Source organism: Amia ocellicauda, chromosome 20 (assembly GCF_036373705.1).
Source record: "Amia ocellicauda isolate fAmiCal2 chromosome 20, fAmiCal2.hap1, whole genome shotgun sequence".
NCBI lineage: Eukaryota > Metazoa > Chordata > Actinopteri > Amiiformes > Amiidae > Amia > Amia ocellicauda.
The window spans coordinates 9,588,267-9,601,988 of NC_089869.1; the positions used below are offsets into that span (position 1 = coordinate 9,588,267).

Genomic DNA, 13,722 nt, shown 5'->3' on the forward strand with positions numbered 1-13,722 from the left:
CATGAATGCATGAAGAAATAAATACATGAATACATGAATACATGAATACATAAATAAATAAATAAACTCTTGTCAAAAGCTTTACTTAGGTTCCGGTTCCAAATCTGTACACTTCACTACAGTCCTCTTCTGCACTGTAGTGCTGCCAAAGACTGTGATTGCAATTAATCAAAGCTTTAGAGCTCTGTGTGAACTACAGTATAATTCCAAACCAAACCAACAATGTTAAATCCATTGAGATCTGATGTAGCCGGCACAAAGCATCATTGTTTATGAGGAACACGCAAATAGACTATTTGGCAGTATAATTTGAAAGACAGACTTCTTTTCATCTTCTGCTCAAGTTCATGGAATGGGTGTGCTGTCTATGTCCACATAAAGAGGTTCTCAGCCCCATTTCAGCTCTCAAAAAGCATCAACTCTCCACTGTAAATGTCACGAATTCCATTACTTCGGTTGAGTTCGTTAGAAGTGGTTGTTTCCATGGCAATTTTATTGGCAAGGGGAGGAAAACCAATCTTGAGACCTCATTTTAGAGGACCAATCCAGAGCTGCTGCTGTTCTTCAGTTGCCATCAGCCAATCTGCTGGTGATAGAACTCAGTTGGCTTGTTAGACACCAGACCACCTCCTTTCTCTTCCTTTCCTTGATCTGGCTATGGGTTGCTCATGTGTCAGGCAGTATTGCTTCATTTGTTATTAAGAGCCCTGATTTTAGCACAGTGAGATGTATCGCTGCTTTTCTTGGCTTGATTAGTGATCAAGGAAAGACACACACGGTCACTGAAGGAAGACTTGATGACAAAGTACCTGATGACAAGAAGAATGTCAAAAAGCTCTAGATTGTCTCAGAAGAAAAGGACCCCTTGCTTGTAGCACATGCTCTTCTTAGTCCAGAAATTGTTGGTTCTCAGCTGTCATTGGGCTGATCGTGTCCCGGTCTCCCCCAATCGAAGGGGAACTCCAGGCTTGGCTCGCTTCAATGTCAGCCAGGGTCTCCTTGGCTCGCTGCACAACAGTCCGGGGGACTTGACACATGCCTAAGAGATTTCATTCTGAGAAGTGTAGCAAACAAATTCACAGATAATTGTGACTCAAATACGTTGGGGAATTGAAAAGAAAACACATTTGCCTTTCTAATTAAAAACAAATAAAAAGCTCATCATCTGAGAGCAGTGACGGATTGCAAATTACAGGCAGTGGCCCGCCAAATTTTGAAATCATCAAGGCAGTTTCTTCTAATGCAAAATATGCAAATTTTGGCTCTGAAAAGTACATCAATAGCTACTAGTTATCATCTAGTGATTATCATAGAAGCATGATTGGAACGATAGCAGCTCAAGCCACCAGCTGAGGATTCATTCCTAGATTTGGCATTGTTGTAGTGTTTGCAGCAGGGGAGTGTCGGGCTGTTTTGTAGTTTGTTTGTTTTGGCCGATTTATCGGTAGTGACATCGTTACAATAAGGGCCATGCTTCGTTCACACCTGGGTCTTTCCTATAAAAAACACACCCCATTAATTATAAAGTGCTGTTTACATTTACAAAGAGAATGCTATTGCCAGTCAGTGTAGGTATCTGAAATATGTCCTTTTGATTTCGTCACGTTAGGAGGTTGCTTTTCCGTTTTCGGCAGAAGCGCGCCACACTGAACATGCTCCAAATAAGATCCCGCAACTAATAAAATGAACTCACAGTTATACCCTATCAGGAGGGAGTATCATGGGCAGATGTGACTCATGAGATATTGCTGGTCCCTAATATTAGGCAATTTCCCCTTTGAACTGCGATTTGCACTGTGAAAAAGACAGATGCGTTGTCTGGTATCACTTTACACAGAGAAATCACCCAATTGGCTGATTGGCTTGTGCTTATCGTTGTATCAAGACTACTTCAGGTCCTTGTCAAGGCAGGACTTGAATAATTGTGTTCCAGTCTACACAGTGTTGGCTGCAGGAGCTCTCCTGTGAAGCTGGGTCACTTTACACCTTAGCTGTGCTGGGTGAGTAGCCAATGTAAATGGGATTGTTGGGGATCGTCCTCCATTGTGAATTGGAGGACCCAGAGATGTGCCTCCTTGCCTAAGCCTTGGGCTCTATGTTATGTTGGGTTCAGCTTCGGTGTGTCAGTGGTTGATAGATCAGTGGGCTTGGTCCAGTACATGGAAAATAAGTAGCAGTAGTAGTGCCGGGACAGGGGATGTTGAGCGGGGGAGGTTAGGTGTGGGCTCCGTCTAGTTGGTCTCTTTCAAGACGGCCAGTGCGGTGTCAGCCTGCGAGGCAAGCTTGGTATTGGTGTGGCCAGACAGTTTGGTCAGGCTCTCCCTCAGGTTCAGCGATTCCATCTCCTCTCTTAGAGAGGCTTTGGAAGAGAGAGAGAGAGAGAAAGTTAGGGTACTGAGCACTCTCACTTCAATACAGTGTAGCTCACTAGTGGAAGGTCACCAAGGTCCAGTCCAAGGGTTGTAGTCAATCCCTATTAGCTCATTGGATGAGTAATTTGCAGGTTTCGAGTCAATATCCAATAGGTGATGAGTAGGGGTTCAGCTAAAATGTAGAGGATGGCCATTGACTGAGATAGGTCAGACACTGTTACTTTCATATTTTTAATAATAGGCAGTTTGGCAGGTTGGAATGCTTAACGTTCAGATAAACACTACTGGCAGAGGAGTGGCCATATAGAAAATAGTGAAATTCCCTTAAGTATCATCATTTCAAAGCCTCCCTCACCCCCAAACTTCCCCAGTGGAGTCGGAAATTTCCAAAAACTGACCGGAATTGGCGAGGCTGCAGATCAGGCCCACCGTACTGAACTTCACCTCCACTGCTCCCACTGGGTCGTCCAGCATCTTCTGCAGTGTGGGCACCAGCTCCACCTCCTGGAAGACCCCCTCCACGGAGTCTGCAGGGACCGACACACACAAGGGCAAAAGTGGATCAGGGTGACATCAATCCCCTCCTTGAATGCCCAAATCCCTTGTACCTAGAGGCCAGCATCCCCAGCTTACCAAATCATGTTTAGGCAACATTGCAGTAAGAAAATGGGGAACAATATATGGGGAACTCTAGGGGATTTAGTCTTTACATGTCACTACATACAGGAAAATAATATTAGTACCGGTGGGAGGAGGCAGTGAGGAAGCCTGTGTATATCAGACAGTCAGGCCAGTGGGAGCTCCATTCATCCTTGATTTATATGTGTGTGAGTGTTCTTGCATGAAGGACAGCCTGTGTTAGATATTCATTCACCCGGCTAGTGGCTGGTAACCTTTGGAGTCTCAAGGCACACTTTTTAAAGGGATATCTGAATACCCCTTCTGTAAAGTGATCGGGCGTAGGAGAGTCACTGAAAAGGCACTGTCATATGTAATGTGTGGAAAAATCGAGTGTTCAAGTATAGAGCCTGCCTTTTTTATTGTCCTACTTTGCATCCTCGTTGGCCTGCAGTCACAGATCAGTAACTATACACGTGGACGGAGGCTGTAGGATGAATATGATCTTCAATGAAGTACAAAAGTAAATGTATTGCTCACTCTGTAGTCATTAACACCAGTGGATAAACTAGCACAAGCATTGAATTTAGCAAAGCCTAGAAAATTGGAAGTGCCAGGGTTCACATTCATGACAAGCAATTTAATTAAGAACGGACTCTAGAAATTTCTACTAGAGTCTTGGGGGTGTATTGTGTATCAGTGGCTGTACTTTTCCACCGTTGTCTGCACGTCAGTGCGATTGTCCGTGACACAGGCGCTCTGGTGCACTCCAGCACTGGGTCAAGGTGAGATGAAGGGATGTTCGTATCTTTCACAGCATAGGTGTCCTGGGGGGAGGAGGAGACTGTCGTGCTTACCGATGTCAATGGCTGAGGCGATCGCTAGGGCAACCAGAGCTTCGTTCTGCATGATGACGTGCTCGCTCGTCGCCATGGTGATGAGGTGCCGCACCCCCCCCGCTACAGTCACGGCATGGATCACTTCCTGTCAAGGACACCAGGACACCGTATTATTGGAGTTCATGTTGAGGGGAGATTGAGCATCTCAGACTCACTCCCTTCAGTGCAGGGACTCACCGGTGCCCGGCTGTGTCTGATCAGGGCTGCCAGCAGCCTGTTGGCCTCCCCTCGGACCCCCGCATGATCCCGCGCCTCGCACCACTCCATCACCCGCGACAGCAGGGTCTCGTCTCCGCCCAGCACCGCCGCCACCTCCTCTGAGCGGGAGAGGGGGACACAGCCAATCAGGGTCTATCCCACTGAAACTCTCCTAGAACCACACAGGGCTACCATATCACCCTGCACACACAAGCAGGGCAATTTAGCACGGCAGAATAAAAACCGTCCGCCTGGATGACTTGTACGCATTGGCTGATGTTGTTTGTCCTTGGCCCAGGGGCTCAGAATAACAAGAGATTGTTCTGGGGCGGGTATGAGTGCCAGATTGAATTAAGGGGTCTTTAAAAAGAAAACCATGTCATTATATTATTGGATTAACTGAATAGACTCTAGGCAATACATATGGGCAACATATGCTGGCCAGGACATGATGGGCATGTGTGTTTCAGACCATTGTTTTTACATGGCTGTCACTGCCCATCTAATCTAAGACGAGCAGCACAACCCTAGTCCTTGTGGTGGACAGTGGCTTTTCTCCACCTGCTCTCTGAATTAACTCATTTTACTAATCAGGTTGACCATGCTAACCCCTTCCCCCGGGTCTTAAGCTGCTAATTTAAAGTTGCCTAGAATAGCACTGCATTAAAGGACTAGTGGATAGGTTGCGCCAGTGCAGAGGCCCTGCCAGAGAGCTCTGTTCCTCACGCAGCAAGGCTCACCTTGGCCGTCCACCATCATGCGCAGGGTGCCCAGCAACTTGAACTGCACCGGGGGCATCTCTGAGCGCAGCAAGGTCCTGATTCGTTCCGACACCCCGTCCTTCAGCATCCGCACCTTGTTGGCCGCTAAACACCAGAGAGACGCACAAGGAGGGGCTCATTGAACGCTTAGCATCACAGCTCTGAGACACACAGGAAAAACCCAGGTAACCCAGGTTGGTTGTACCTGGAATGGCGAGGTTCCTAAGCGCGCTCAATCCAGCGTGTTGGACAGACACGTCCCCCTCATCCACATGGTTCTCCAGCAGATCCAGGATACGAGGGACCACACCCAGTTCCACCATCCGCACACAGTTCCCATCTGAGACCAGTCAATATATACAAGTATGTTATAATGAGAACTAGACACTCAGAACCGAAACCTAGGTCTTAACCTAGCCAGTTGCGCTGTAGGTAAAGAACGATGGAATACGATCTATGTTTTGTGTGGGCTTCCCGACACTCACCGTTCCGGGCGAAGTTGGCGATGGCCAGCGCCCCGGACAGCTGCAGCTGGGTGTTGGTGGACTGCAGCCACAACAGGACATCCTGATACACCATCCCCATCCCGTCCCCAAAACACTTCTGCATGGACTCGTCTGGGACACGGGTGAAAGATAGTGTGGGATGATTAGACATCAGCAAAGTTGTTTAAAAGGAGATATTGTAGTGTTAGCACTTTTCTCTCTGAAGCAGAAATTCCCAAAAGCCATTGCCCCAGTGCAGGGAGAGAGAACACTGTTCTGTAGGAGGTGGCGTCTTTCAGGTGACATCTTAAAACAAGATCCTGACTCCATGTGGTCAATGAAGATCCCATGACACTCTTCCAAAGAGTAGGGCTGCTAAATCCTAAATCCGTCTCTCTCAATCTGGCCAATCTACAAATTCCCCCTGTAGTTTTAAGTGGCTAAATGACTCCTCACGTCTCCACCTTTTCTGCAGTGGGGCAAGTTGCTGGTGCAAAATGTGTGCCGTATTTCACCCAGGTAGGGCTACAGTGCTGTGCTGTAATTGCAAAGTGCTCTGGCATCCTTTGGAGTGAAAGGCGCCATATAAATGCTAAGTATTATCATTATTAGGACCCAAGGGATCAGTGACTCACCCCCCAGCAGGAGCGACACAATGAGGTTGGAGGCGATCTTGATGCTGCAGAGGTCGTGCGGGTCCGAGCCCCCCTGCAGCCCTCGGATCATCTCTGACAGGGCCTGCGGGACCCCTGAGTCCACAAACTGCAGCTTGAGATTATCTGTGTGCACAGATGCATTGCTGTCAATGCCCACCCACATATAGCTGACAGAGTTTCTTACTTTTGTTCCAGCTGAGCTTCCTATTGTTTAAATGGAGCCATCATTTCATCCGCTTACTAAATTAAGTGCTTCTCTCCAGGCCTCTAATTACTTTGCCGGGACTGTAGCTGGAGGCAAATGTGTCTTTAAAATCAGCAGCCTTGTAAGGCTTTGAGAAAATGTCAAGTATGCCCAGCAGAGGTAATGATTAGGTCAGCTTTTTGCGAGGTATTGGACTAAGGCTACAAGAACCTGCTGCTTAAGGAGTTTTTTGGTTTTTGTTTTTCAACTTTTCTTCCTCGCCTTGGTCTTGTGCCCAACCCTGCCCAGCCCTCTCACCGCTCTCCCCAAGTGTTCCCAGCACCTCCAGTATGATGTGTCTGCGCTCTGCACTGGGGGCTCGGCGCAGTTGTGCAGTCAAGACGTCCGCCACTCCCACGTCTGCCAGTGCCTCACGCGCGGAGTCTGAAAGCAGGCAAGATTAGTGGCAGAAGAGTACAATTGACATCAGTACAATTCTGTTTTCTCTGAGCTTTGAAGAGGCTATGAATCACTCCGACTGGTTTCCCATCCTTCCTTACCCATGTCAGCGAGGTTGCAAAGAGCCAGCAAGCACACGTTGACCAGGAGATCGTTCTCAGGGTACTGCTGCATGATCCCCACCAGGCGAGGGATCACTCCTCTTTGCACCAGCTGGTCTTGCTGGGCACCTGAGCACCAGAGAGACAGAGAAGGTAAACTGACTCTGCTTTTGGCCAGCAGATCTCAATCTCTGTCCCCGCGTCCATCCGCAACACAGTCGGGACAAGCTCTCCCATGCAGTCAATTCGCCTCTCTCTCAAACACAGCTAGCACGTCTCTTCATTCAAACAAAAGCAGCACACAGTCTGTCTCACAAGCTGTCACACACTTAACATCACTCATTCAGCCCTGGCACTGCCACGGGCAACACTGCGTAGGAAATCAGCAGGGAAAGGGTTTGAACTACCCATCGGGTAAAACAAGTGTAGATGGATTAGCATTCTCCAGGACCAGGGTTAGAGACCACTGGCCTGCTCTCTCCCACCCAGGCCCCCCGCACTACCCTCAGGGTTCTCCCTCACTGTTGTCGAAGCAGATGCGGCCGATGGCACGGCCGGTGTGCAGAAGCAGGTCCTGATCCGAACTCTCCAGCAGGGGAACCAGGGCCGAGACCAGGCCAGCCTCGATACAGGGCTCCCTCACCGCCGCTGCAAAACAAAACCCACACAGAGTTCAGACTGATAGGCACTGTGACAGGCCATTGTATACATCTGTCTTGTCAGGTGAGGCAACATTTAAGGCTCTTGAGGAGCCTATGACACTATGAAACACCTGATCCCTGATTTGATTCATCGCAGGAGCAGGAAAGGGCATCGTTAGTAGCAGGTGCTGGTAATTAACAGTCAAGTGACCGATTGAGGAAATGGTGGGGCTGTCAGTCCTAGGGTGTAGTGAATTGGATTGGAATGGAAGTCTGAGACCTCCTTCCTGGTCTGTTGTCTTCTGCTTACCCTCTCTGGCCAGCTCTGCGATCACCAGGGCCAACTGCGCTGTGAGGGGGGTGTCCTTGCTCAGCGCCTCTGCCAGGGTGGGAAGAACGCCACTGGCCACAATCTGCTGGGCCACGCCCTCCTCTGGGGAGACAGGAAACACACACAGCCGGTCATGGTGTGCCCTCTCTCAAACTTCCTGGTGTGAGTACCTGGTAAATATCTTGAGAATCCAGAGACAAGAGGAACATTTATACCATGAAAATATGCAAATTCCACAGGGGCAGAAAACCAGTCGCAAACTGAACCCAGGAGCTATGAGACAGCAGTGCCAACCATACCCTTGCAAACATAGTCTCGCATTTATCTTCAGATGCAGATACCCCCACACATCCACAGCACACACAAACGGACCACAAAAGATAAAGGCAGGTGCCGGTTCCTCCACCAAGTCAGGTAAACAGGCTTGGCTGGAAAGAACGCGACACCACAGCAGAACTGAAAAGGAAAGTGTGTTTTTATTTGTCACGATGACATCTTTTTCTGGGCTGCGCCACCCTCTGTTGTCCTCCGCCAGCAGCACTTCTGTAGTGACGGCGATGTGATTTGTCAGCAGATCAAAGTGCCTCTTATCTCAGCCCTCCAGACGGAGGAGCCTGATGTTCGGGGACTCAGCGGGGTGGCGGTTCAAGGCACCCACAGCAACAAGAGCAGCATATCCACCCTGGGCGAAGTGCCAGGATGTTGGCAACAAAATATAATGAGAGAATAAAAGGATAAAAGATGGCTCTCAAGTAACAAAAGCCATGGTGAAGAAAATGAAGATCGCATCAGTAGGCTAGACAGCTAAATGTGGGGAAACACTGTTATTACTGGATACTCTTTCCCTTTCTGTTCTTTCAAGGCCAGAAACAATACAGGAGGGAGGCCTGGGGTGTCAGTTCAGGGTCTCACTGCCATGGAAACAGCTTCTTCCTTATTTTGGAAGCAATTCTAGTGTAATCATGAGCACAGCAACTAACACAGATAATTATACACAACCCACAAGTGCCATTGTTGTGCCACACAGTTTATCTTCAGCATGTTTTAAACTTTTACAGTGGTATTATGGGCTGCTTAGCGCATGGAGACAGCTGTATTAGAGGCTTTGCAGTTTCTGCCTTTTTGTTGCTTGCTTGATAGTGCTTGCTCAAAATGGGGGATCCTATGCAAAATTAGGTACCCTGCCTAGAAGAATTATTAGGTCATATAAATAGTTTTAAAAACAAAATAACTGCTATCATACTTGTAAATGTAGCACTGGTTCAGGATTTCTCATACAAATCTGCTTGTCTAGTCTGTATTTGTAAGCTCTTGAGAAGAGATGAAACTGGCTGTGAAAAACAATCGTGCTTCCACAATTTACACAGATTACATTCGTGCATCCTGGAAAAGCTACTGTCAAATTTGTTAAAGAAGGATAAAAAAGGAAGCTGATAAAAGCATCACTCGTTGTAGAGAAGAGTTTTATTTTTATATCATTATGTTTGGTTTGGATGAGATGACAATTATATTCAAGCTAATATTAAAGGAGCTAGCCACCCATTCTCCTTGGTGATTCTTGGCTTTGTGTACTTTTGTAATGGAGAGCTGCTTGCTATAATTGCTTTTTAACAGCAGATGAAGGTGCATCTCATTGCCTTGTTTTGGAAAGACACGTACACACACACCTGCACAAATCTGCTCAGGCACTCAATATACTAGCACATGAGGCCGAGACACCACAGCTAATCTGTCCTATGACTCACAGACAGGAATATTAGCCAGGATTACCGTCTACCTGTTTCCAAATCCCATACAGACAGGCTGACACACGGGGCCTCACACCTTAAGCCTGCAGTAGTACAAAAATACAGTGTGCACTGCTACTGCATACATGCATTTTCTTTTCTTTCTACATGGTACAGAAATTAATTCCAGATGCCGCACAAGGTGTTCGTTACTATATTTAAAAACAAGAGCAAGAGAACGGGAGTGTTTCTGCCCGATCAGCAGTTCCAGGTTAGTTCTGTTTCCTGGAAAGATAATACTCTCCTGTCACTCTGATGCCGCCGTAATTTCATACTAATGCAATTTGCCCTTGTCTTGTTCTGCTTATTAAGACGATATGCGTTTTCATATCAGTCACCCGTGTGTGTGTGTGTGTGTGTGTGTGTGTGGGACTCACTTTTGTCCTGTAGCAGGGTCAGTAGGGTATCCAGGTGAGGCTTCAACTCCCCCACTTCCTCACCGCTCACCTTCATTGCCTCCAGGGTGGTGCTCAGAGAATCTGCCACAGAGAGAGAGAGAGAGAGGACAGGGTCAGACACTTCTAGCCTCACTGGACAGCACACTGACAGGCCAGCACAGTAATATTGTGACACACACACACACACATTAAGGCAGTGATGACAACCCTAGAGATTTCATTATAGTCTTCTCTTCATCTGAGCTTTTCATTTCCCTAATTGAGTTATTTCCCAAATGAAGAATTCAAGCATTGCTGCAAGTTTTTTTTTTTTTCCATCTGATTTAAACAGATTTACTAGTCCTGAAGGACAGTCCATCGCTGCACTGCCCAAACAGCACCACAAGAAGCTCTTAACCCCATGACAAGGTAAACAAGTCAACGGGTTTACTGTACAATACCCTATGAACCGTGTTTTGAAACCCCCATATATCACTGAGCAGGGGGTATAAGTGCTGATTGCAAGATGCCTTTGGATTCATTTTCAACCTACATGTTGCTTTTAGTATTCAATACCGTCCCACTCAGTGCAAAAAGGTCTCCTGTGATATTGTAGGACGTCTCATCGTGTTTTCTTGGCTCACTTATCTGGTTATAATTCATTGATGTTCCATGCTCCAGCAGAACACACTAACAAGGACTGACCCATATGTTATATATGTCAATGGAGACTGCAGTGAAATGGTAGCACTGAAAATACCACATCTGTGCCCAGTTATTAGCTGGATAAACAAGTGACAGTATTTAAAAGGAAGTCTTCATTTTCACCTATTATAAGTCTCAATGAACTATGGGCTTGATTAAAGTGCACGGAGGATTTCTATTGTTCCGAGTATTTCAACTGAATTTGTCTTGGCACAATCTCTATTTCAAGTTTATCCCATTTTTAGTTTGTTTAAACTGGTTACATCCCGAAAACAGTCACACCCTCTGAAAAATGGGCAGAAACTCGTCTATCCCCCCACCCCCCCCCACACACCAAAAATTATTGTATACCGTCCACAATGAATACAAATACAGTTTAAAACGAGACTGAACAATAAAGCCCATCATATAAACACTTTTCTTTCCCTACCATGTTGTTTTATGAGATAACGTTGGTTAGGGAAGTCAAATTCTCAGACACCGAAATATCAAACAAAGGAACTCATGGTTTAAGCAATAATCACCATGTAGCTTTAGCTATGTGTGCTTTGTCTCGTACAGGACTACAGTGAACAGCTGACATAATTTTGGATCAAATTATATTTCTCCCCTGAAAACGCTCCCCAGCTGAGTGGATCAGATTAGCAAATTCCCCAGAACCCCACCTTTCCACACATCTCCACACCATCCTGCTGTGCCAGGAGGCTGTCAGCTGGTGACAGAGTGGTTTGGTCAAACACACTGAGAGGCAGAACCTGGCATCAATGCAGTGTGACAGTATATTTTTTTTCTGCTGCGGGGTTTGTCTAAAAATTGAAATTCTGCTGGACTGCCTCCATCCATGTTTCCTCTAAAACAGCCCTATATATCTCCTAGAGAGCAAGAGGTTGGTGAGTGGGGGCTTTTTGGAAAGACGGAAATTAATCAGTTAGGCCGGCAGTGACAGCTGTCACTCTCTTACTCTCCTGATGCGTCTCCCCTGTGCTCATTCACGCTGGAGGGGCTTTTTTATTAGCTTGGATGTACATGTGTGTGTGAGTGAGAGAGAGAGAGAGTGAGTGAGTGCTGTCAAGTGAGCATAAGTTACTTAATTAACGTGGGCATGCACATGATTTTGTCTGTGCATCCCAGCTAACAGTTAATTCCGGCAATGTTGTGTGAAGCTGTGGTTTGGCTGTATTTGGGTATTAACACATGTGATGTGAGAAAGATGTTGCAGAAACATGCTATCCTGACCACATGTTCACATATAACACATGAAATATTCCAGTTGCCTCGCCTTTATTTTGTCCAAAACAGCCACTATGTGAGAGTCTCCAGTCGTGCACTTTGGGTGGTGTGGCATATACATCTCCTCTGTACTCAATCAGGCTGGTTTTAGAGGAGAGAAAATCGGTGCTGGCTTGAGATCTGTGTGCTAATGAGTACAGCTGGCTTCCAGATACGTGGGCTTGCTTTTGATGTGTGAGTGATGTCTTTGCATTTGCAATAATTCCTGCCCGGTTCACCAGAGCACAGGTGTGTGTGTGGGTTTGTGTGAGCGGAGCTGGAAATCAATCTGCGAGAGTACAACTTGTGCGACCGACAATTCTGCGAGCGGGGTGGGGGGGCTCAATGTGAAATTAAAAGCGTGTGTGTGTTTTTTCCTGTCACAGTTCATGGTCAAGTCACAGTGTTAGAACAACTGAGCAAAACATTTCCCTGAAGCCATTTGAGAAATCTACTGGTAAAAGGTTTTTTCACCTGTTAATTAAAGCAGCTGTAACTATTCTAGATCCAATTAGGATTCTGGAGGGGGCACACTAACTATTCCTCAATTTATTATTTGCCTGCTTTGTGAGTGTGTGTTGCCCAGCTCCTGCAGCAGCAATAACACTTTACCTATTGGATTTTGGCACGCGTGTTACATAACTCCTTTGGGATGACGGCCTCGGGAAAATGAATTACTGAGGACCTCACAATTACAAATCAATAGCAGCCAGGCGATGGGAACGTCAGGCTCGCACTCCTGTGAACTTGGACTCCCTTCGCACAAAACCAGGATAGTTCTGACTGAGTATGGTGTTAATCCTATAAAAGCAATTTATGCTTTATGCTACCTGCATACAGGCATCGGCACTACTCAGTATTCACTGCAGGTTGTGTATATGTGTGATTCTACATTCCCCCCCTCATAGACACACATTTATAATACCCGGAAGGTGTGACAGCTGATTAACTTCAGGATATTGCCCCTTAAACCTCATTAGCTCATTAGTAAGCTTTCATTAGCCAATATTAATTATAACTGTTCTGATATATTTTCTTGAAAGAGAAATGGTACAGTTTTCACCCTCCTTTCACTGCACACAAGTACAACACTTCCCTAACCTCCTACAACCACCTCCCCACCACCACAACCCCTGCAGAGTTTTTCAAATTAAGACGGGAGGCGTTGGAAGTGGCATAGAGGTGATGGGGGGGGGTGTCCCACTGCAAATCCCAGCGCTGTCCTCAGAAGACACCCAATGACCTTTAAATGAGAGGAAATGACAACCAACTCTGTGTGACGCTCCCCCCCCCCACATCCACCTCCCCGATCCCCAGACTGCCACAGCTCTTTCTGGAGGTGCCCCAGCTCCGGCTTACCTAGTGATCTGCCACAGCACCAGCCGGGTTCCCCTACAGACGCTGCTCTCGCTCCCCAGCTGCACGCAAAGGCAGGGAGCAAGGGCTTGCAGGAAAGCTTCACTTACCCATTGCAGTGATGTAGGAAGGCTCTCTCTCCCTCTCTGCCTGTGTCGCTCTGAGTTGGCTTCAGCGAGGGGTACTGCAGCCTGCAGGCCAGAGTCTCTCAAGCTCCACCGTCCTCTCCTGAGAGCAGTGTAGTTTCTGCTATCCCTCTGTTGTGCTCCTTCTCTCCTGACTCACTCATCACCCTCTCCCTCCCTCCCTCTCTCTCTCTCTCTCTCTCTCTCTCTCTGGCACGCGCTCTCTCTCCACCATCCCCCCCTTCCCTCGGCACCCCTCCCCTCTCCTTTTCCTCTGTCTCCTTCTCTCTCTCTCCCCACTCTAATACACTCTAAATCCTAAATCTCTCCAAAGCTCCTCCATATACAATTAGCCTCTCGTGGGCACCGAGACTGAAATACACTGTGCGCTAGACAGG

General features: G+C 47.1%; 1 protein-coding gene across 1 annotated transcript; it reads right to left on the reverse strand.

The window, feature by feature from the left end:
- Positions 1 to 34: 34 nt before the first annotated feature.
- Positions 35 to 13,469, reverse strand: LOC136716009 (rap1 GTPase-GDP dissociation stimulator 1-like). The gene is made up of 14 exons (XM_066693480.1): positions 13,310 to 13,469; positions 9,870 to 9,971; positions 7,685 to 7,807; positions 7,256 to 7,381; positions 6,734 to 6,862; positions 6,492 to 6,617; positions 5,969 to 6,112; positions 5,334 to 5,465; positions 5,054 to 5,188; positions 4,828 to 4,953; positions 4,067 to 4,206; positions 3,848 to 3,974; positions 2,771 to 2,899; positions 35 to 2,359 (listed from the first exon to the last, which is right to left on the reverse strand). Exons 1-14 carry the CDS (start codon positions 13,311 to 13,313, stop codon positions 2,232 to 2,234), a joined length of 1,671 nt encoding a protein of 556 aa, XP_066549577.1. The 5' UTR covers positions 13,314 to 13,469; the 3' UTR covers positions 35 to 2,231.
- Positions 13,470 to 13,722: the final 253 nt, after the last annotated feature.